This window comes from Centruroides vittatus, unplaced genomic scaffold, assembly GCF_030686945.1.
Source record: "Centruroides vittatus isolate TY-2023 unplaced genomic scaffold, ASM3068694v2 contig_2484, whole genome shotgun sequence".
Lineage (NCBI taxonomy): Eukaryota > Metazoa > Arthropoda > Arachnida > Scorpiones > Buthidae > Centruroides > Centruroides vittatus.
In genome coordinates this window covers 21970-46961 of record NW_027121571.1, presented here as the reverse complement: position 1 = coordinate 46961, position 24992 = coordinate 21970, and the positions used below count along the sequence as shown (strand labels likewise).

The following is a 24992-nucleotide window of genomic DNA, read 5'->3' as shown; positions in this document are numbered from 1 at the left end:
CGAGAAGTATTCGAAAGCAGTTTAAAAACCTAAATTGGGAGGCCCATGTTGTTAAAAAATGGACGAATCATTTTGGTATTGGTGTATTGGCTGTTAAATTCTTCAATAATTTTTTAAAACCTTACCAATTTCAATGTTTTCTTTTTATAAATGGAAAACCAGAAATAACGGCACTAAGAGTACAGGTATACCTCGAGTTACGTCGTTCTCGATTATACGTCGTTTGTCAAAAAAGTATATGAAAAAATCAAGTTTAAGTCATTTTATTCGACTTTACATCCGTCCGCCACAAATATTGAAGTCGTAATATGACTAGAAAAGCGTTAAAAGCGCATAAAATCATATTAAAATATGTATATTTACAGTAAATGTCAATATAATCATCATAAATCCTAGAGAACGAAACATGAAAACATCGTTGTCTTATTTAGCGGTCTTTAAGCGCTCATTATTGGCGTTTAGTTACGACGTAAGTCGAAACTACACAAGTAAATTCGACTTACGTCGCCTCTCCTGGAACCAATTACCGACGTAAGACGAGATATACCTGTATATATAAATTGATGGTTAATTACTTTATTTGTAACACTTGATAATTTCATTGTAACACTTTCTAACAGAGCATTTTTCGTTACGCGGAATTCACGGACAGCTTTGGTTAGGTAGAGGATTCGTAATCCAAACACTGATTGGATTTTACAGTGTGTCCATAAAGTCCGGTGCAATTTAAAAAATTTATAACTTTATTAGTATTTGTAATAGAGAAATTATGCAGAATAATATGTTGAAAATAAGAAAATCTATATATATATTTTTTATTGCTTTATTGTATTTTATTAAGTTTCCACATGTCTAACATCATTAATTAAGGGTAATACAATTTTGTAGTTCTCTAAAAACGTTTTCGATTGATTTACCGTAATGCCTGAAATCGCATTAGTTATTTTAGCTTTCAAGTCTTCTAACGATCGATGTTTCGGTTGATTTCAGTTCAACCAACCAAAGGGATCAGTTTACTTTTTCTTCAGTTGAAGCCATAGACCGTACATAATTCTGAAAAAGAAGTATTTTTAAAGTTTCGAAAAATTGTTAAATTATTGTGTTGAATAGTTACTAAATAATTTTACTTAAAACTAAGTACATATCACAAAGCTTAACGTGCCATTCATAGATTTTTTTTTTCCTATCACAAAAACTGATAGTTGTAATTTTTTTAAATTGCACACACAATCTATGCACACACTATAGGGAAGTAAAGATCTGCCGAACCCTGTCTGTTAAAAAAGTTGAAAAACTCTTCCGTCCCGTGGACTCTTTGTGCACACAGGAAGGAAAGAGTTAAAAAAAATTAAAAGGGAAACTAAATATGAAAATTTATTATAATTCATGTTGGGAGTCAAAATTTGATTGTATTTTCACATGTAAAACGTAGAACTTTTACACACACAACTTAAAACATATTTTACTAGTTAATTAGGGATATATTACTTTCCCGGCTGTTATAACAAAGGGAAAGTATTGCGATCCGGCAAAAAAATGATCCCCCCTCCAGATTTTTACATTTTCGAATCTGACATTTTAAACTTTTTCCGCCCTGTGGGCACTAAGACGGCCTCTTTTAACAAGCCCATTACGAGTTCGGCCAGGCCCACAATGGGGCGGCCGGGTGGCAATGGACGGGGCCCGACACATCCCGAAAAATTCTCGGGAATTTTTTCGACCGTCCGGATTCGATCCCGGGTCTCCCAGAGTGGTAGGATGTCACCTTGACCATCCTGCCATCGCATTTTTGGACTCGGGACAGTCGAACTTAATGACGATTTAACTGGTTATTAGCATTTAAAACTTTTTATAAAACCCATTCCTACCCTCGAAATGAAACCTTTCGCCATTTTATAATAGTTAAGAATATAAGTTTTTTTTTAATAATAAAATACGCTAACAGATGGGGCGACCAAAATTTTAAATGTCGGGAAAGTTCAGCAACGTTGCTGGCTTATTGTTTTAATGCTAAGCTCTCCCCACCAAAAAAAAAAAAAAATCAAAGGAACGAGTTTATTCGAAATTCTCAGGGGGCGCATCGCTCCAGTTCGTCTGCTTTTTTGTGAAATACGTAATGTAATTTTTAAAATGAAGATATTCTTATATTCATGTGGGGATAGCGATTAATTGTGTGTCATGTTTCCTAATTTTCAATTGAAATTAGAAGGGAAGCATGTGAATTGATTGACGAGAGATTTACAACTGGACAAACTCAAGTAAGATTGCAGTCCTTAAGTCTAAATCCAATAAATGTCTTAAAATACCATGTTATAAATGAATAAATATATTATTTATAATATGTTATAATGATTAAAATTCATATTAATATGCTGTGTTTACTGTATTTAGAGAGGGATCGTGCCCATTATTTTGAAGAGCTTTGGATGGGTTTCCTAGTAAAGCGGCCATTAATACGGTCAGATAAGCCAACCGACGACGTGGTTCGTTTTCAAATAAAACAGGCTGTCGTTGATTTGCTTATCTGGCTATGTTAAAGCCACTTTGACAGGAAATGCGCCTGTTGCCCGTTCCCTACCTCATATAGACGGCCGGATGGGCAAGTGGTTGAGGTGGCAGCCTATTGCTCCAGGGAACCCGGGATCTAATCCAGATGGGTCAAATAAGTCCCAGGAATTTTTTGGGTAGTGGTTTGTCCGGATGTATTGGGCCCTGACCCTCGACACCTGGCCGAATTGGCTTGCTAAAAGAGGCCCTCTTAGTGCCCATAGAGTGGAAAGAGTTAAAACACCTAGTCCAGGGATGGTGTACAGTAGTACAGTACCTGTGGCCTCTTCTGACTTCTAGATTTCTCCTGATAATCATTTTATATTTTAAAGTTTAATTTTACTCTCGTGAATTAATACTTAAAAAGGAACATAGAACATATTTCCATTTCTTGTTGGTGTTGATCTGTATGTATATATTGAGGTGCAATGACAATGAGTAAGTGAAACTTCTTGTCCTTGGGTTTTGATTGGTTATAAAAATAAAATGTACTTATTATGTACAATATACTTTTCTACTGCTAATTTTTGTAGGCTGGCTAAACCAATAATGACCATTTAAGGTGCCAATTTAGTTCAAGATTTATTTGTATGACTGCTATTTTTTCCTCGTTAATGAGATGTAACTTGCGTGCATGCTTTTGCGAAAGTATATCTTTTTACAGAAAGAGTGCTGTCTAAAAATATTTGTCTGAAAATTAAGTATAGTCTTATCTGGTCATTTGCTGGTTGACTTACTCTAGAATGGTGTAAAATAAAAATGTCTTTGGGGAAAATTTTCTGGTACAAAAATGTTAGGGGATATATCTCTTCTGTCCCTTTATTGAAAAAGAGTGCAAGTACCCATCCATAAAGTCATCTAACAAGTAAGTAGAATTTATATACAGGGTGATCATAATTAAAGAGTGGATGTTCTATCAATGAAACATCAATGCCCAATTGGCATTTAAAAGATTTACCAAGAGGCTCTCTGATTATTGGGAATCTTGGGAAAGTGGTTTTACATTTTGAGGGGACTTTTGTTATGAAACCAAGTTAGAGTTGCAAACTAATTGGACATCTGAAAGTGGAAGACATTGCTACTGCAGTAGTGGAGCATGGAATGAAAAATTCTTGTTGTAGCAGTAATAAGTGTGCAGTATCATAGCGATGATAGTGTGGAAAGTTCTGCAAAAAATCCTGCATTTTTTCCACACAGGATATCCTTTAGTCAAGAATTAGGCTCACTTCTGATAATTATTATGAGTGGAAAACAAATACACCAACAACTGCCATAAATAATTGGGCTAAATTTTGGATATATGATTATAGATTAGAAATAAATTTGGCACTAAAATTAAGTGTAGGCACTATCTCTTATTAAAATTAATAATTATAATAATCAATTAATTTAGATTAAACTGGAAGAAAAGAATTGATCCAAAGTGGGACTCGAACTCGCAACTACCTCTTACCATGCATTGCCAGTTACGCTACCCAGACTTTTGGTCTGATCTCTTCCAGCATATATAAGTATTTGATGTGTGTGTGTGTGTATATATATTTATACACCTTGCCGGGGTTTTGATGGCTGACTGAGTGCCTTGAGTGGATGTTTCTGGCCGTGGGCGCAGGTGTGTCCCCAGTCAGCACCGTAATAACCGTCGATGGTTATATCATAGTCTCATATATGCTGGAAGAAGAGATCGGACCGAAGGTCCGGGTAGTGTAACTGGCAATGCGTCCGCATAGTAAGCAGGAGTTGTGGGTTCGAGTCCTGCTTCGGATCGATTCTTTTCTTCCAGTTTAATCTAAATTAATTAAATATTATAATTATTAATTTTAATAAGAGATGGCGCCTAATGCCTAACTCAAGCACAAAATTTATTTCTAATCATATATCAAAATTTAGCCTGATCATTTACGGCAGTTGTTGGTGTATTTGCTTGCGGTATCGGATTTCATTTGATGTACAGTATATTTGAGTGGAAAGACACTTGCCATGATATTTTTAGCTCAAATGATGGTCTACTAAATACCGAACCTGTTACCAGTGTAATTTGCGTGAAAAAATCTTCTTTCCACAAACGTTTTCGAGCTTTCCAAACAGCTCTTCTTCAGGTAGAGAAAAAAGTTCCGACGAAACACTTCGAAAAAAGAAACGTAGACATTTAAATAAAAAACCGAATCTAAAAATAGAACGCAGATGTTTAAACAAAAAATATGGAACTCGCATATCAAACGAACATTAAGGTGGTCATGCGCATTCGTGCGCTGATGTTGCTATTTATAGATCGTTGTTTATGAGGGCCTGCCACGCTATAGAAAGATTAATCTCATCTTTCCGATTTATACATGTGGTCCGGTGGTTAGCCTTACAGATGGATATAGCTTCCCGCCATTTTAGTTGCTCCAGGTGGGGCGTAGTGTCGATGATGTCAGCTTTGTCGAACTCCGGTTCTATATCGGGATCAGATGCAAAGGTGGTTAGGGCTGTGGTGTACCGCCCGTGCCGAAGGTCCGCTTGATGTTCTTGCACTCTGGTATTTAAAGATCGCTTGGTTGAGCCGATATATACAAGGCTCTCGTTACATCTGTTATCTTTCAGCGGGATAGAGTACACGCCAGGAAGCCTGCCACGAACTGGACTGCCTTTTCCATTTCTGAGGATGTCGTAGATTGTCGGGCCTCTTCTATAGGCTATTTGTAATTGTTGTTTTCCAGCGATCTCAGCGTATATCGCTTTAACATATGGGTTAAAGGTGACTGGGAGGCGTGTACGTTCATCCTGGTCAGTGTTGGTCCTCGTACGCGTAGTGGGTGCGTATTGTGAGCGTTGAAGTCGCTCAATTAGACGGTGTGCCAGACCATGGTAACCGTGCTTGGCTGCTATCCTCTTGATATAATTCAATTCGGTGTTGAGGGCTTGCGTGGTGGACGAGTGGGAAAAGGCCCTTTTAATCAAAGTATTAAATGCTGCAGCCTTGTAGGTGAATGGGTTAGATGAACCTACCGGTATGTATATAGGGTCGGCATAAGGTTTACGGTATACCGACGTGACGATGGCGGATCCTTCTATTCTAATGTTTATATCCAAAAAATGGACCTCAGTATTGCTAGATTGTTCCATTTCCAGCATTAGGCCGTAGGGATTATCGTTAACGGTTTTTACGAAGTTTGAGATGTCAGGTATTGTCTTCCACATGATGAGGATGTCGTCCACATACCTCCTATAGAGTAAGATGTTCGGGAGGAACAGTAGAAGTATCTTTCGTTCCAGTTGCCTATGGAAGCTATATCCATCTGTAAGGCTAACCACCGGACCACATGTATAAATCGGAAAGATGAGATTAATCTTTCTATAGCGTGGCAGGCCCTCATAAACAACGATCTATAAATAGCAACATCAGCGCACGAATGCGCATGACCATCTTAATGTTCGTTTGATATGCGAGTTCCATATTTTTTGTTTAAACATCTGCGTTCTATTTTTAGATTTGGTTTTTTATTTAAATGTCTACGTTTCTTTTTTCGAAGTGTTTCGTCGGAACTTTTTTCTCTACCTGAAGAAGAGCTGTTTGGAAAGCTCGAAACGTTTGTGGAAAGAAGATTTTTTCACGCAAATTACACCGGAAACAGGTTCGGTATTTAGTATTTCATCCCCGGTGTCAGAGTGAAGTGTAATTTTACAAATGATGGTCAATGATGTATGGCTGTGACTAGGGATTGCAATCCAGCAGTGTTTTAAATCCAGCTGGATTTTTGCTGGATTGAAATCATTCCAGCTGGATCCAGCGCGGATGTATTTTTGGTGCAATAAAGTGTTATTGCTATCTATCTATCCTGCAATTTATGTTTTTTTAATGAAATAAAACATTTTAAAAAAATACTTAAGAAGCTTTTATTATTTAGACTGGTCACTATAAATCAGTAAAACTTCTTACACATTTAGGTAGTAAACTTAACTTTGGTTCGGTTTAACACTTGAGATAGAGATAATTAACTTTAAATGTTTAGTTAGATTATAAGTATAATGTAATCTTTAAGTTAAATAATAGCAAAGGTAATTCTACTGATTAATTTATATTAATATATTATAATAATGTAAGGACAGAGAATCAGTGGCTAAGTGGCTATCAGTCTTACCAGTTTTCATATATAGGCTCTACATATTAGTCCAGTGGTTCCCAACCTTTTCTAGGATGCGGAACACTTTTGTGAGCAATTTTCTTTAGCGGAACACTTACTTAAGTTAATATGAAATACATAAGCTTGTCATCAGTTATTTTATTAGAATTGAGCAGTTATAATTCAAAATCTCCACTCATATTATTAACGCCAATTCTAAGACAGGAAAAATATACCCAAATAACTTTAATGGGAAACTTGTGCCTGATGTTTTTTACATATTTCATTCAGTTTTTATAATTGCCTTTATCTTATTCGAAACAGTAGTACACTCCATAAGTACGAGTCGTACAGTACATATATATATTTAAGTTTATGAAAATTTTATGATTTTAATTTTTTGATATTCGGCGGCTCGAATACAATTGTACACTTTCCGATTTGCGACTAAATCTGCGGAACACTTGGGAGATGCTTACGGAACACCAGTGTTCCGCGGAACACCGGTTGGAAACCACTGTATTAGTCTGTAGTTATTTATAAGTATATAAAACTATGTACTGGAAGTAGAATAAGTTAAATAAACTACACCTTTATCAATCCAGCAAAATTGAATAAAATAATAACGTATTCAATCGCTTTTAACGATCTTCCTCAGTTACAAAAAAATACAACATTAACTATAGGACATAAAATGTGTTCGGAATAAATATGAAAATTAACGGAAAACGCCCAAACGGACAAAATATAGATAAATAAACAAAATAAATAGCGGAAAAATATATATACAGGGTGTTTTTTTTTAAACTGACGGTACTCAGAAACATCTGTAGAGCAATCTAACAGCCGGACTGTCGCCAAATTTGGGAGAGTGACTAAGGATGACATGGAAAAGAGATTCTGCGAAGAAAAAAGTAGTACCTAAATTCGCCTGTAGAGGAGGATTTGGCGCTGTTATAGCAAAAAAGCTAGCAGCACTTCACTGAAGAAAGGGTCATCAGTCGCTTTTTTCCACTTGCATGGCTGCCTCGCTTCCCGGATCTAACCCCATGTTACTTTTTCCTGTGGGGTTACTTAAAGTCCAAGGTCTATCTTGGTAGTGTCCCAAACTTGATGACTTTGAAAGACAACATTTCTCGAACTGTGATGAACATTCCTGCGGACATGTTACATTCGGCCATAGAGAACACGGTGTTCAGGATGCAATGAGTTGTCCAGCAGGACGGTGATCACATTGAAGAAGGGAGAAGGTTATTTGCTGATTAATTAAACTTTCGTTATTACACTGAAACCTCTGTCTGATTATTCATTCGTGTGTTTGTTAATTGCAGCTGGATTTTATGCAGATTCTTAGCTGTTTTGCTACAACAGCGCCAAATCCACCCCTACCGGCAAATTTGGGTACTACTTTTTTCTTCGCGGAATCTCTTTCCCATGTCGTCCTTAGTCACTCTCCCAAATTTGGCGACAGTCCGGCTGTTAGATTGCTCTACAGATGTCTCTTGAGTACCGTCAGTTTAAAAAAAAAACACCCTGTATATAAGATACAACGAAACCAGCATTGTCCGTTAATAACATTAATTAATGTAAAAGGATCTCCACATGGTAGACAATGAGTCCGCATCTCTATGGTTTATACAACCAGTTGTCGTGTGCGCCTTGCAGATTTCCAATCTCTCAAGATGTTTGAGCGTTTGCTTATTCGTCGTCGTTTTTATAATTGCCACTTGATCCCATTGGAGGTTAACATCCTTCTGTCTTGCGTATGATGCCAGCGCAGTGTTGCCAAGGTTCTTACTGATTGTATATTTGTGCTCCTTGAGCCTTTGTTTTAAACTGCGCATCGTTGCACCCACATAAACAAGCTTGTAATTGAAACGTTGGTTGTGTAAAGGCACCGAATATATATATACCCGTTGTTGAATTCCGATCCTCTTTCTTTTTATCGTTTCTTAAAAGTTTGAAAACAGTGGAATTACGTTGGTATACAATACGAAAATTATCAGACCTGGCAGTACATCTATGTAACTTGTTTTAAAAAAATGGGATGTAATTAAGCACAATTCTTTTTATATTTATTCCAAACACATTTTATGTTCTATAGTTAATGTTGTATTTTTTTGTAACTGAGGAAGATCGTTAAAAGCGATTGAATACGTTATTATTTTATTAAATTTTGCTGGATTGATTAAGGTATAGTTTATTTATAAGTAATTTAATTATTAGTGTTAGTAAAGTAGTGAGTAAGTAATTAGTAGCAGTCTAGTAGTTAGCAAAGCGGCAACGCGACGACGTAGACTTTTGCGCAATTATTTAGAAAGTTAATTGAGTATTTGCAGGCATCCGCAGCACTGGATCCAGCAGGCCGAAGAATGCGCTGGATCCAGCTGGATTGCTGGATGAGGGATCCAGCAATTGCAATCCCTAGCTGTGACAAATTATGTGGAGCAATGAGACTCATTTTTATTTGCAGGGCTGGCTGAAGGTTTTATGGGGCCTTGGGAAAAGTTACTAATGGGTTTCCAAAATGTTTACAATATTGGAAATATAGGGTCCCATATTTGCCAGTGATTTTATATCATTGCCAGTACCGGGTACCAGTAATGATCAAAGGACGAAGAATCAATATAAATTTAATTCAAATATTTCTCATATCCATCATCATCTCTGAACATCAAAAATCCTACTATCATATTTTCTTAGAAATTTTGAAAGTGTGGGATCCCTCTAAGTGTGGGGGGAGCCTGGTCTGAGGCTTGAAAAATCAACATCTGAGCTGGTCCTGTTTATTTGCTTGATGATTTGAACACACAACTGTCTTATTTTGTCTGATCCACCCATTTACCAACAAATTTCATTAACCTACACACAAATCCAATCAAAATCCATTTACTAGCAAAACAAATTTCATTGCCCTAACTAAAGGTAATGGTGTGACGATTAGTTTTATAATATCCATCATCATTTGAATAAAACTATGCACCTCAGCCAGTAAAACGTTCTGTTAATGTTGTTAGATATGGAGATGTTCCAAAACTTCCTTCTCTCATTTCAGCACTGCAGCAGAGAAATTGTTTGCACACTAAAATCCTCATGCAAAATGGTGCTCTCTCATATATCAACTTAAATGTGCAATTCTTATTGCAACATTTTTTGCATAAAAGAGTAATTAGCTGAGCTGGGTCATTTCCAATATCAATCACCAGGGTCATGCTCAGTAACACAATATTAAGAAATGTAATTGGCTAGAGATACTAAACTAAAAAGTGTTCTGAGTATTTTTGAATATAAATCAGGATGAGTTGATTGTCAAGTTGAGTTTTTGATGAGTTGATTGTGTGTAAAAATACAATGAAATGTATTTCATTGTATTTTTACACACAATCAACTAATGTGTACAAAAATACAAGAATAGATGAATGATTGATTGTGTGTAAAAATGGTGAATGACATAATCATTATAATAATTTATTATATTATAAAATGATAACACTAATACTTTCATGACCATTATAAAAAAAATATAGGCGCACCACTAAATTTCTGGCAGCTGGTGGTCTAGCACCTTTAATTCAGACAAAATTACGAGGAAACCTGAAATTCCTGTGACCACCCTAGTTTACTGGGAAAGGTTCACAGATGAAATTGTGTATAGAGCATACAATATTTACACTGCACTTGTTGATGATGATACAGCAATTTAGTGATATTAGTTTATTTTGCTTAAATTTAACTGTAATTATGGCTTCTAAGAGGGATGAGTTTCAGTGGTGGTATCAAATGTAATTTACATTTGATATTTATTTAAGTTTCTAGCAGTCCATGATATAATTAATGGGTTAGAGGTGTGTTGATGAATTATTATTATATGGTGACTAGTCATCAGTCAGGCAAATAGTTAATGTAGCAAAGCATTGGAACCACAGGTGCTGGAAATTTGGTGACATACTTGTATTTAGTTCCTGCACAAGCAGCCATTTTGCAAATTGTGTGACAAGACAAAAACAAGATATCACTAGTAGAAGTTAGTGTAGACAAAACAGGCTGATCAAACTATAGTTAGAATTCTAGCAGTAGGAGGAGTCAAGAAATAGTTAAAAATGAGTTCAGCATTGTATCATAACTAGAATTAGAAAGAATTCTGCAATACTGAACACAGCTCAGATCTGAACCCTGTTACTTTTGGTTATGGGGCTAAAGATACTTGTTTATCAAGCTAATGTTTTCAATCTGCCTATTTGAAAAGAGAATTTCAGAACACAACAATTGGATGCAGTTCAGTTGTTCTGACATCAATGTGGCATGCAGAGAATATTGTTTTTAGAGCATACAGGCTTTATCTTTAGGCAAATGGGCACATAGAACTTTATCTTTAAGGTAATCATTAATTCCACAATCCACATCTGTAATTGAAATAAAATTATTACACCCTGTTTCTTAAATTCCAAAATTTGTTAGAAAATGCACAGTACATAACATTCACATTAAAGGGACAGCAGCTGCAAGCTTTCTCTTAGCAGTTGAATTATGAAGTAAAACTTTTACTCGAAAGTTGAAACCACACACTCAGGACAGTATGTATATCAAATTTTGTTGAGATTTGCCCAATAGTTCTTTCTAGAGTGTTCTGAATACTTAATCTTTAATTATGTTCATTCTGCATATTATGAATGCATATATCCTAAATGTACACTCATTCAACCTCAATACATAGTGTGGCATTACAAGATCTTTCTGAAATAGGATGTGACTTTCTGATTAAAAATAATTTTTTCCATTTCTGATAATTTCATATATCCAAAAATTAAGTTGTAATTTTACCCAGTCCCACAACAGGGTGGTTTGTATGGATTCAATCCTGGTCTCCCAGAGTGGTAGGTAGACAGTGCACAATATCTACCAGCACAAACAAGATAACTGCTTTTACTCTTTTACTCTAGCTACGCTTTGATCTTGGTCGAATGTAGCACTAGATTGTGGTATCAACAAATAGGATACTATTAATAAATAAACACACCTGATTTATATTCGCTGAGCCTATTGGTTTTATTCTGAACATTTTCAGCTTACTATAATAGGCCATCTTCAGGCTTTACACTTTTTGTTCGAAATGATAACATTCAAATTTATTTGAATTTGCACTTTAAATTGACAGATTAACATGCTCTCAAAACGCGTTGCAAGTTAACAAAAGACAAAAACATAAAGTAAAAATAAATAATAAAATACAATAACTGAATAATAATAAAAAATTTGACATCCAAATTAATTAAGTGTGAATACTAATTCCTATGAACTCCAGCCCATATTTTTATGGATTATCAAAACCCATACTCTTTTCAATTTTGTACTTTCAAGCCGATGGTAATGCATTTGCATCTTTTGTGTTTAAGCATCTGTCCCTCATTTTACTTTTGTAAATTTCTATTTTTTCCATTTCCAGTGCGATGGATGGTGAATGTCCTGTTTTAACTATCTTTGCCTCATTCCATTTGACTACCGCTCCGTCTGCCTGCGCCATACTCGCCAAAATCGTGCTTTTGAGTCCCTTACTCACACTACATTCATGTTCCTTTACCCGTACTTTGAGGCTTCTTCTTGTCACTCCTATATATTCTTCATCAATTCCTAATTGTTGGTTCTCATACGGTATACTGTATACACCTGCTTGTTCCTCCATTCTAATTTTGTCTTTATCATTTCTTAATAGTCTATAAATATTGGGTGCTCGTTTGTAAATTATGTTTGTGTTTTTGTATTTTCCCAATTCTTTCACCACCTTCCTTGTTTGCTCATTGTATGTGAACTTGTTGAAAGTTGTGGTGCAACGTATATCGTTGCCCATATGCCTTTTTGTTTACTGTAACTCTTGATGAGGCCTTTGATTGTGGACATTTTGTATCCCAAATTCTTTGCTACCTTTTGGATTCTATTAATTTCTTTGTTCCGGTCTAGTACATTGGTGCAGTATAAGAAGGCCCTTTTGATGAGCGCCTTAAATGCAGATAGCTTATACTTAAACGGGTCTTTCGAACATGCCGGTATGTATAAAGGAGCGTGGTTGGCTTCAAATATACTGTCATTTGTATGTTTCCTAGCTTAAGTTCCATGTTAATATCTAAGAAATGGATGTTTCTTCATCTTTTTTGTTCCAAAAAATGGGCCTAATTATGTACCTAACAATAAAAACTTGTGGCAAACCTCAATAGCAGAAATGAAAAGAGGCATGCCTGACATGCCTCTTTCCATTTTTGCCCCGTTGTACTTTTCTGCCCAATTTTCGTCCTCATTGTACTTTTTGTACAATGGGGACAAAAACACAGACAGGACAAAAAAAGGAGCAGATAGATATAAAATGCACAAAAGAATGGTTAAACAAGAATCAATTAGTATTAACCAAAGGGACAAAACAAAACAAATGGTTATTATAGAAAGAAAATGGTACAATACAGCTATGGAGGAGTATATCAAAAAAAACCGAATGTGATATCGTGAATGAAAAGATAATCTCAAGCACAGATAAAAAAGTTAGAAAGATTGAAAAAGCTCCACTTTCATCCATCTTAACCTTCCTAAAAAGAACACATAACTCCAATCCACAGATGCCAAGGATATTTGCATTTGCGAAAACACACCAAGAAAACAAAGAACTCGGGCCTGTGGTAGAAAAATGTAATGCACCAACATACACTCTTGAAAAACGATTAAAGCAATACATATAAGAAAAAATGGAAGATAATGGTTTTGTGACCCAGGACCCAAATGAACTAATAAGAACAATACAAAACTGAAATTTAATGAACGATGAAATAGGAACCATAATGGACTTTGAAAGTTTGTACCCCTCCATAAATCTAACATCGTGCTTCAAAGAATTAATTGAATTTTTGATACAACAAAATCATGAGGTGGAGAAATTCATGAAAAACCTACAAGATTTGGCAGATCTAATTTGTTTTCATTCCTTTTTTAAATTTAATGGAGTAATATATAAACAAAAGAAAGGAGTCTCCATGGGAAGTCCTATGTCTGGATTCCTATGTGAACTAGTAATAAGAAAATTGGAAAAGAACATCATCGAAGATTTTGCAGATAGCATCATTATATACAAACGATATGTTGATGATGTATTAATAATTTGGAAAGATGACCAACGCATTAACGATTTCTTAACTGCAATCAACAACAATGAACATGGTTTGAAACTAAAATTAGAACAAAAAAGCCGAAGAAACATCCATTTCTTAGATATTAACATGGAATTTAAGCTAGGAAACATGCAAATGACAGTATATTTGAAGCCAACACACGCTCCTTTATACATACCGGCATGTTCGAAAGACCCGTTTAAGTATAAGCTATCTGCATTTAAGGCGCTCATCAAAAGGGCCTTCTTATACTGCACCAATGTACTAGACCGGAACAAAGAAATTAATAGAATCCAAAAGGTAGCAAAGAATTTGGGATACAAAATGTCCACAATCAAAGGCCTCATCAAGAGTTACAGTAAACAAAAAGGCATAAGGGCAACGAATAACGGCACCACAACTTTCAACAAGTTCACATACAATGAGCAAACAAGGAAGGTGGTGAAAGAATTGGGAAAATACAAAAACACAAACATAATTTACAAACGAGCACCCAATATTTATAGACTATTAAGAAATGATAAAGACAAAATTAGAATGGAGGAACAAGCAGGTGTATACAGTATACCGTATGAGAACCAACAATTAGGAATTGATAAAGAATATATAGGAGTGACAAGAAGAAGCCTCAAAGTACGGGTAAAGGAACATGAATGTAGTGTGAGTAAGGGACTCAAAAGCACGATTTTGGCGAGTATGGCGCAGGCAGACGGAGCGGTAGTCAAATGGAATGAGGCAAAGATAGTTAAAACAGGACATTCACCGTCCATCGCACTGGAAATGGAAAAAATAGAAATTTACAAAAGTAAAATGAGGGACAGATGCTTAAACACAAAAGATGCAAATGCATTACCATCGGCTTGAAAGTACAAAATTGAAAAGAGTATGGGTTTTGATAATCCATAAAAATATGGGCTGGAGTTCATAGGAATTAGTATTCACACTTAATTAATTTGGATGTCAAATTTTTTATTATTATTCAGTTATTGTATTTTATTATTTATTTTTACTTTATGTTTTTGTCTTTTGTTAACTTGCAACGCGTTTTGAGAGCATGTTAATCTGTCAATTTAAAGTGCAAATTCAAATAAATTTGAATGTTATCATTTCGAACAAAAAGTGTAAAGCCTGAAGATGGCCTATTATAGTAGGCTGAAAACGTTCGGAATAAAACCAATAAGCTCAGCGAATATAAATCAGGTGTGTTTATTTATTAATTGATTTAAATAGTGCTGAGAAGGAGATATGTTAGTAAATAGTATCCTATCTATCTAACTATAATAATAATTTTTATCTTTGCCAGTCTGCTTCTACTTTTCAACTGAAATGAATTTCTAGTAGGAGTCTCAACAAATGCATTTGCCTATAAACTATTGATTTAAAGTTGGGATTTTCATGTCTATTATTTAAAAATTTAGAGGGAAAAATGGAAGTATTTATTTTAAATACTAAATTAATTAATAATTGTTCCTTTTCTGAAATGTACATATCTGTGTTTTATTTTATACTATATTTTATACTATTTTATATAGAAAAACTAACTAAAATTATTATTAAAATTTTAGCAATTGTTGAGTGTAGCATCTAAAAAGTTATTTCATCTTACAAGAAGAAGAGCATATTTTAGAGAAGTTACTTTTCTTGTTCCTAGTTCGTGGGATGATTTGGTACCTTGGCTACCAGAAGGAGAAACCTTTAGCATAGCAAATGAAGAAAAATACAAAGATGCCACTATATACGTCGAAAGAGGTGGTGCTTTTGGTAAAACACCATATACAATTCAAACAGGTGGATGTGAGAAAGAGGGATTAAGAATACATTTACCACTTGAACTTTTAGATAGTTATTTTAAAAGGCTTTTAAGAAGTACTGGTGATGATACACAAGAAGAAGGTAAGTTCTTTAACACTTGCATTATGGAATTATGTGTCTACTTAGAATTACTGACCTTAGCAAATTTATAGATTTTTACATTTTGAGAATTAGAAATAAAATCTTAAATGCTCTTATTTGAAATAAAATGATGAATATTACTTGCTATAAAAAATAGCAAGTAAAATTCACTGTTTTAATTCATATGTCTTATATGACTTTATTACTCTTATTCTATTCTGAACTTTTATTGTTCACAAAATAATATAATAAATAGTTATCAAGATTTAAAAATTTATTATGTTATTTTTGTGTACACTCATGTGAGATCCGGAAATACCCCTGAATTACATATAATAACTTGTAGTTTTGTTCCCAAGCAGGCTCTGCAGATGGACTCTGAACAAACATTGCATATTTCCAGTTTTATTGCATTTACAAGATCCTATCTGACACTTTTTCTTATCCTTTGTAGTCTTCTCATAACTTTTTGCACAGTTGGGTAATGAATTTTCTATGAAGAGAGTTCATTTTATCCAGACTTTGCACTACAGAATCCTGGCATTTATTGCAACCAGGTTCAGTGCTTTGAAGATGATGTGCATTAACTATTTAATTTAGCTCAATTTCAGAGTATTTTTGGGCCATTTGGTCAAGTATGTCCACCCCATATTTCATTTTGTTATAGAATTGGACAGTTTTGGGAATTTTCTTTTTAGTCTTTGATCTAAGTCTGCATGTAAAATGCTTATAATTAGAACAATTTTGTTCTTTCTTCTCTGGTAAATTGTCATTGTTACATCCTCAATATTTAATTAAGAGTTGTTGAGTATGGTGCCTGCCAAGATTTTTTGCCCATGTTGACATTTCTCTCCTGGCATGATTCACAATACCAACTAGACTAGTTTTATTGGCTTTTAATTTTTCTGCATCTTTAACATTACTATGTTAAAGATGCAGAAAATGTCCATTGTACATGAAGAAAGTTGTCCATTGTAATGTCTTTGCCTTTGTCTAGATATGGCATCTTGAGATGAAGAACAATGTTTTTTCTGACCTTTGTCTGAAGGATGGTGATCATCTTTTCCTCTACAGGTATAATACAAAGTGATCAATAAAGATTGTTTGTTTTCTGTGAATAAGGTTTTCCTCAATTGTTAAAGCCAAAACCAGTGCAATCCATTCTATTAATAGGCTAAGTCCTTGTATATCAAATATATAACAAACAAGCAGTTGTTTTTAGATGATACTGTGTTGAAATATATTGTGACTCCAGTGAGCATGACCCTTATTATCCTTTATAACAGAAACAAAAAGAAAAATCTATAGGGGTCAGTATGATCCCAGGCCCATTAGTAGCCAAGCAGTTCCATTCCCTGAACACTGGGAGTTCAGTTATGGGCTTGCACCTCGCCAGGATGGGCTGGCCACATGGAGTTTTCCGGGTTTTCTCCACATCTATAACATCTGAATAGGGGCCAGTTACCCTTAAAAAGACCACCCAGAAGGCATCCCCCTAGGCAGATCATTCACATGTTGCATTGCCGTAACTTAATAAATTGTGGCTACACGCCATATTTCAGATGTATTTTTTTATGTGTAATTATATCGTTTTTATATTTTATATTTTCTTATTTCCTTCATTCCTTTCTTCCCAACCCATTTGTCCATTCTTCCTGGAATGGACCTATTGTTCTTACCCTTTCTTTGTTATTTCGATGACTGACTCACCCCTGAGAACAAAAGAGGGAGTGTAGCCCTGAGGGAATACAGAGGAACACGTGTGTCATTCTGGAGCGAGAACTCGAGTTGGAAGGAGCGATAGTGGTGTTTCCCGAGTGCGCCAAGTGCCAGAAAGATAGGGACGAGGACGATTTGAGTTTTTCTAGAGAGTGAAAGAGAAAGTGAAAGCGTTCGCCGATCCCCGTTTTCACCGTTATATTTCGGCCGGTAGCTTTGTCATCATCGTCTAGTCGTGGGTACCCTCTTTCCTGTCCATTCTTAATATTCTCTCACTTCTATTTCTTTATTTTGTATAATAGTTTTAATTTTATAATTTAAGTAATATTGTCGGGGATTTTTATTGTACACTAGGATTAAGGTTTATATTTTAAGAGATATTGTCGGGAAAATTTCTGTACCAGATTCGGTATTCTCTCTCGTGTATTGTCGGTGAGAGAAGGTGTTGTTGGTATCCCCTGTATCCTGTTTATTTACGAGCGTAGAAATAAAACTCATTGTGTTTTGTTCCTCTCAATTTCGTTTCTTTGTCTTTATACTGCTCGTTAACCTCACAAAATAAACAAACAATATAACCTTGTCCCATAATTCTATGTAGCCAGGTTTCTTAGTCTAGAACCAAATAAACAATATGTCTGAAAATTGGTCTATTATATATGTGAGGCCTGGGAAACTTACAATGGGGTGTGATTGACTGTCACACCCCAGTTAAAAACACCAATGATCTACTTCACATCTGTTTTTCTGTAATACCTTAATCAGCTATTCTAACAAAATTATGCTGCAAAACATATTTATTTATTGCACAGTAATTAGCATTCCAGATTATCTCCTTTTGATAAATACACTAAACATAAATGAAATGACAAAATTTTTTTATGTTATGGTAAAAAATAAATGATATATTTTTTGGTCACACAAATCATAAATTTTGTTTCTCTTTGGCTCACTCATTTTGCATTTAACTGAAATTGCTTAGAGCTCTTAGCAACAACTTTTGACACAAAGAGTACTTTTTTGTATCTCCCATATGTTATCTTATGAAGCATTACCAATTCATAGCAAATAGTTCACATTTTTCACAGAGAAATCATTTGATTTAATACTCCTACCAAAATTACATTTTGGTAGGAGTATTAAATCAAATGTTTTTCACATTTTAATGGACCCATACTTTCAATCATAATTGACTTGTTGGTTATTCGTGTTGTACGTGATGTGAACTAAAACAGTCACAATATTTCAGAATTTAACAAAAAAAAAAAAAAAATCAGAGGTACAAGCTTACACATCAAAATAATCTTTTCTGTAATTCTAGTGTTAAAGCAAAAATAAAATGATTTGTTATTTATAAATAAGTCTGTTTATGCATTTGATTTTATATTTAATACTTAAGGACTATATAATCTTTGTTTACTCATAATATTTCAATATTTATCTTATGGTAAGTGTTGGTACTACATTCTGGTCTGCAAAATTCTACCAAATTTTCCATTTTTACTAAGATGCTTTCATTGATAAGCCAAATCAAGAAATTATCTATTTAAACTAAGATAAATTTTAGTGTTTAAATGAGGGCTAAATTAAATTTTTAAATGGTATATAATGTTTAATAATTAATCTCAAACTTAATTCATTGTATTTAGCTTTGAGTTTTATAGTAAAAATTTGCAGGTATTTACCTTTAGGAGGTTCTTCTATGTGACTTTTCTTAAATATGATACAATGTTAAATTCTCTAGAAAGGAATTTTCCTATCTGTATCTGAAAATCGTGTTTTTGTTCTTAGTGGCGCACTCAAGATTTAATATTGGGGAGCAGAGTTGAACGGATAAAAAAAATTTTTAATGCAAATTCAATAAAATGCTCTTCTCATGTGACCGCTAGTTAATAAGTATTATAGAAACAGAACACACAACATAATATAAATAAAAAATAAATTTTAATTAGGGAAATAGTTTTAGAAAATTTACCAGTGTTTTTCTTTTTAAATTTGGGAGACTGCCAGGCCCCTTGGCCCATCCCTGGGTGTGCCACTGCCTGTTCTATTTAGAGATTACAGTGTAGTAAGTAGTGAAATGGTCTTTTCGAAAAGCTTCTCTTTCCAGGATTTACTACTAAATTCTGAACCTCTCTTTAATTAGGAAGAAAAATATGGTTTCCTATATTTGCTTCTACTCTATTAATCAGGAATAATAATAATAATAGGCATAATAGGATATACATAAGCCTTTATGTACTTTCTTACATATAACCTGTGGATTATCTACCATATTTACTGAAATGCAAGATGCACTTTTTTGCTTCATTAGGTAAAAGTTATTGATAATCTGATATAATAAAAGTTTTATTTTCTAAAAATTAAAAAATTATACAAATTCTCTAATATGCATAAGTGTAATTGTAATAATGAGTATGAAAAACTTGCTGTATTTAATAATATATTTGTTTATATTAATAGAATTTGTTATTGTTTTCAACTTTGATTATTATATGAGGGGGTGTTCAAAAAGTATCGGACCTTTATTTTTCCTGCATAAACCAATGACTTGCAGAGGTATCCTTTGGTGGAGATGTGGAGGGTACAATCATGCATAGTCCTAAATTTTTCCCACCCACAGGAAGCATCAGTCGCTGCCAGTTGGCCTATGAGTTAGGACGTGTAGTGAGTGCTCGTTGGATTCCAGCAAGTTGGAAAATGACTGAACAACACGAGCAGTGATAATGCATCAAATTTTGCCAAAAGCTTGGCGATACCCAAGTGGAAACCATTTGCAAGATTCAACAGGCTTTCAGGGACGATGCCATGAGCAACACACAGATAAAAGAATGGTACAACTGCTTTAAAGGTGGCTGCACATCAGTGGACAGTGAACCACGTTCAGGCAGACCCTCAACAAGCTGAAATGAGACTGTCATTGAGCAAGTGCAGACTTTGGTCATGGTGGACTGTCATATCGCAGTCAGAGAACTTGTGAGTGAGACAGGAGTAAGCATTGGATTGGTACATTCAATTTTGACCGAGGATTTGGGTATGAAGAGAGTGTCTGCGAAATTCGTACCGAAACTGCTAACAGTGGAGCAGAAGCAAAGGCGTCTGGAAATTGCACAGGACATGCTGGACTGCTTGCATTGTCCAGCATGTCCTGTGTGATTTTCCTGAACACCATAATCACAGGCGATGAGTCGTGGGTTTATGGGTATGATCCAGAAACTAAGATGCAGCAGTCAGTGGAAACATTTGACATCCCCAAGGCCAAAAACAGCACAGCAGGACCGCAGCAATGTCAAGGTCATGTTGACAGTTTTTTTCAACTCCTGTGGGGTGGTGCATCATGAGTACGCACCACAAGGCCAAACCATCACAAAGGAGTACTACCAGGAGGTCCTTCGTCGTCTTTGTGATGCTGTGCAATGCAAACGACTGGATCTGTGGTCAACCAAAATTTGGCAGCTCCATCGTGATAATGCAACTGCCCATTCTGCACATCTGATTCAGACTTTCGTCGCCAAACACAACATTCCTGTGGTTTGTCACACTCTGTACTCTCCTGACATAGCTCCGTGCGACTTTTGGCTATTTTCCACGCTGAAAAGCCACTAAAAGGTACCTGATTTGAGTCGAGAAGTCATCATGCAAAATGCAACGGACCAGCTGATGGCCATTCCAAAAGAAGCATTCCAGCAGTGTTTCCAGCAATGGCAGGAGTGCTGAGAGAAGTGTATACATTACCAAAGAGTCTATTTTGAAGGGGATGAGGGTTTTGTACCTCAAAATCAATAAACATATTTTTGCCGACGAAAGGTCCGATACTTTTTGAACACCCGTCGTATATTTTTATGATTGTTTTAAATTGACTGTTCTGTTAAGATTACTTTTTTTTTTTTTTTTTTTGCAGCTAAGAAGCTTGTATTTGAATGGGCAAAATACAGATATGGAATTTTCAATGAACATGGATTTCCAGGCGACGAAAGATATCCTAAATTTTACGGAATTCCTGGTGATTCTAAACCCAGAGTAACAAGTTGTTTAAACTGGGATGTTGAGATAGTGTAAGCATGGATTTTGGAATTATTTTAAATATTAATGTTTTTGTTTTTATATTAAAATATGCAATAAGTTATTTCCATTTAAATTGAAGTATTGGAATAGAAAATATACAGCAAAAACTCTTAGTGCTTTTAGATGTCAAGATTTGTATTTATTTTCATATATTAAATTAAATTTTTTGACACTTTGTACTTAAGGTTAATAATTTGTTCACAATACATAATTTTTGAACTTTATCTGGATAAAGTGTGCTTTATTCAATTCACAAGTGGATGAAGCATGAACAATAATTAAAATTTGTGCTTTATCCAGATAATGTGGAAAAAAATATATACAGTTATTAAAAATATGTTGAAGTATACAAAATTTGTCTCAATCCATTGTTACACAACACCAGTGACAAACCAACAAACACACAATCTTCACTTACAGAAATATTTTATTTGTGGCTGTTTCTGTAAAAAAATGCAAATTGGTTTTAAAAAATGTCTTCTGATGACAATATTTGTTTTAATTTATGGTATTGCCACCAGAGTAGGTCAGTTATCCTGAGGATGCCCATTTAACACAGTCAAACATTTGCTTACTCATAAGTTTTGTGCTGGAAATTGCTTTGGTTCACCTTGTTTATTTTCTAAATGTTATTAAAAGTTTATGTAAATAATTACTTGTATTTATTTATTTATACATCTGAAACAAAAATACATTTTTAGAAATGTAACAGAATTTAGAAGATAGAAAAGATAATGACAATAGCAATAATAAAAAACAAATAAATAAAATTAGAGGATATACAGAGAAATAGTTAGGCAAAGTATATCTCACTGGATGATTATTAAGAGTATCAACCATAAAGTGATGTACATATAACAATTACTGTCCTCCTAAAGCAAATATACCAGTCTATTGAATGGTCAATTAAATTGTGACAAGTAAGTGCAATTGACATAACATGGCAACACACAGCAAGAAACCTGTACTTAGCTTCTTTTGTGATTTATTGTAGCATATATGTAAACGTTTTTGTAGAAAGTCAAGATTTAAAATTCTGAATTTATTTCTTTATTAACTAATTAAAGGAACTGCTTGAAAAGTTATCACTACATGCCAAAACATCCCAGAGAATGCATTACCAAGAATATGCCATGAACACGTGGTGTTTACTTTTCTTTGGAAGTTAATTTGTTTTTGGATTATCCAGAGTATCTGAGATTCGTTGATTGAAACAGTTAGGTGAATCAAGATCTCAACCAAATTTAAACCTGAATCTAATCAATTGCAAACATTGAATAATGTGATCTCACCAGAACTTTCCAAATTCTTCAGAATTATTGAATGCAAATTTAGACAAAATAAAGCAATGAAGATCTCATAAGATATAAAGTTTTACGGTTTTATTTTAATATATTCATTATTCTAAAATACAGAACATATTACAAAAATATAGAAAATTATAAATGCAGGCAAAACAAGGTATAAGCCTGCCTTTGCCTGCATTTATAGTTACTTTGACAGGTTTATAAAGTACCTGTCACAGTAATTGTTACACTCAGCATTATTAACTGTAAATTTCAAAAGTGCATGTGGTAAAACCTATTTTAAGAACAATGACATTCTGTTGGGAAGTATGTATAGTGATATTCTGTTAACCTGATATTGCTGGCCAGGTCATTGCCAGGTTATTGAATATGCTGCCTTATTGGATGGTGGAAGATTTTCCAGTTTTTTGATTCCTGGACACAATTTTACATACTCTTGTATATAAAACTGTACAAATCCACCTTTTTTGATTGTTTTTCCAGACTATCATTAGTCTTGGTTGGCTTGAAACAAGTACACACAATTTTTACTTAGTGTTTTGTGCACTTTTATTGCATATAAATAATACAGATGTGGTCTAATTGTCAAAGTACATGAGAAGTAATGTATTGTAGCTGTTTCCATGGTTCAAAGTGTGCTAAATATTACTACTATTTTATAGATCCATGCACTAATGTCTTAGGAAAAGTCTCTAAAAAAACATGCACAAGCTAACTGGTTTTGCCTAATACAGCATTGTCATCTTGGCATTTGTTATTTATAAAAGGAGAACCCATACCCATTTGCAAGAACTGCACATTTTGAGTGCTTTTACGTGAAAATATTAACTTTGGGGACTTATTGGTGCACTAGGTAGGTCCAAACAACGAACTTGACATTCCAGTTTATTGGGTTTGCTGGCCTAACAGATGCAGGGTTAACGGAATTTCACTGTACTCATAAATAGCAAGTTTATAGAAAAATTATTAAAATTAGTTTGGTTTATTTTGTTAAGACAACATGACATGGAGAACCTGCCAAGAGGGATGCCTTCTGGGAGGACTTTTACAAGGAAAGTGGCTGTGATTTATGGGTTACTAATGTAATTGAAACCCAGAAAACTGCATGTGATCAACCCAATGGCAATACACAAACCCAGGATCAATACTAGTTTTTCAGTGGTTTTATCTACTTGGCCACTGATGGGTAGTTATTAGAATTAAGAAGGTACCATTCAGAAATGAAAAAACCAGAGTTGTTAGATGTGGAAAATAAAATACTTATAGTTTTCAATGTGACACTTTTGACATCACACAGGTTAGTGTTATATGCTACCTGCAACAATAATATAGCATATTTACTTCACACTATATCATTGTCACAGCAATGAAGTGAACATAGTATTTGTTATTTTTTATAATTATATATGTATATTTATTTTTTCGTATAAATTATATTTTTTATATATTTTTAAATTTTTTGTTAGTAGAAAGTGCTACATGTAAAGCCAGCAAATTGAATGTAGACAGAAATTAATTGATATATAGAAACTCAATCAATATTTTGGGGTTTAATATATGACACATTAACATACTTCTAAGTTAGATAATAACTGCCAAGTTTCATAGTAATTGGTTGAATGGCCTAAGAGTGCAAAGCAAACAAACATCCTCATTTATATATATAGATACAAGTGGGAGACCTGATAAAGTCTATTTAGTTTCTTGAAATATTACAATACAAAATAATCTTTGAAGAATTATGTTTGCATTTGAAATTTTAAAAATATATAGAGTTTAATAATGTTTTCTGGAAACTTCTTATAATAATCCAGTTTATTTTTAACAGAAACAATTCGTGTTTGCCAAAAGTAGATAACAGCACAGGAAAACTGGACACGGGTTGTCATCCTGAAGTCGAATCTCTCGTCGGTAGAAGGTCTTCATTTATGTACTCGCCCGAGGTTAGTATTATTTATCTTTAATCTTCAAAAACTTGATAGCATATTTCAGTTAAATTTTAATGTTTTTATTTTTAGCTAGAAGAACTTTGTGGGATAAATGAGAAACATGATACTAGAGCTCCAACAAAACACAACACACTGTGCAAGGAAAGGAGTATTTGGGACGTCCTTATGCAACATGAAGATTTCAAAGATGGAAGGTAATTTGTTTTAAACTGTGATATGTTCTTGTTTTTTTAAAAATAATAAGAAGTCTTAAAATCTCTT

At 34.3% G+C, this 24992-nt stretch overlaps 1 protein-coding gene and 1 pseudogene across 2 annotated transcripts in view; both read left to right on the top strand.

Annotated features, from left to right (window-relative positions):
• The window catches only part of LOC136971381 (calcium-activated chloride channel regulator 2-like), a 50697-nt gene that overhangs the window by 3771 nt on the left and 21934 nt on the right, over nucleotides 1–24992 (top strand). For both annotated transcript variants that reach the window (XM_067265825.1, XM_067265824.1), the window contains 4 exons: nucleotides 15367–15694; nucleotides 21312–21465; nucleotides 24611–24725; nucleotides 24801–24925. In XM_067265825.1, the coding sequence (XP_067121926.1) occupies nucleotides 15367–15694; nucleotides 21312–21465; nucleotides 24611–24725; nucleotides 24801–24925 (722 nt within the window). The remainder of the gene's footprint in view (nucleotides 1–15366; nucleotides 15695–21311; nucleotides 21466–24610; nucleotides 24726–24800; nucleotides 24926–24992) is intronic.
• On the top strand, nucleotides 20138–20751 carry LOC136971380 (protein GVQW3-like; annotated as a pseudogene).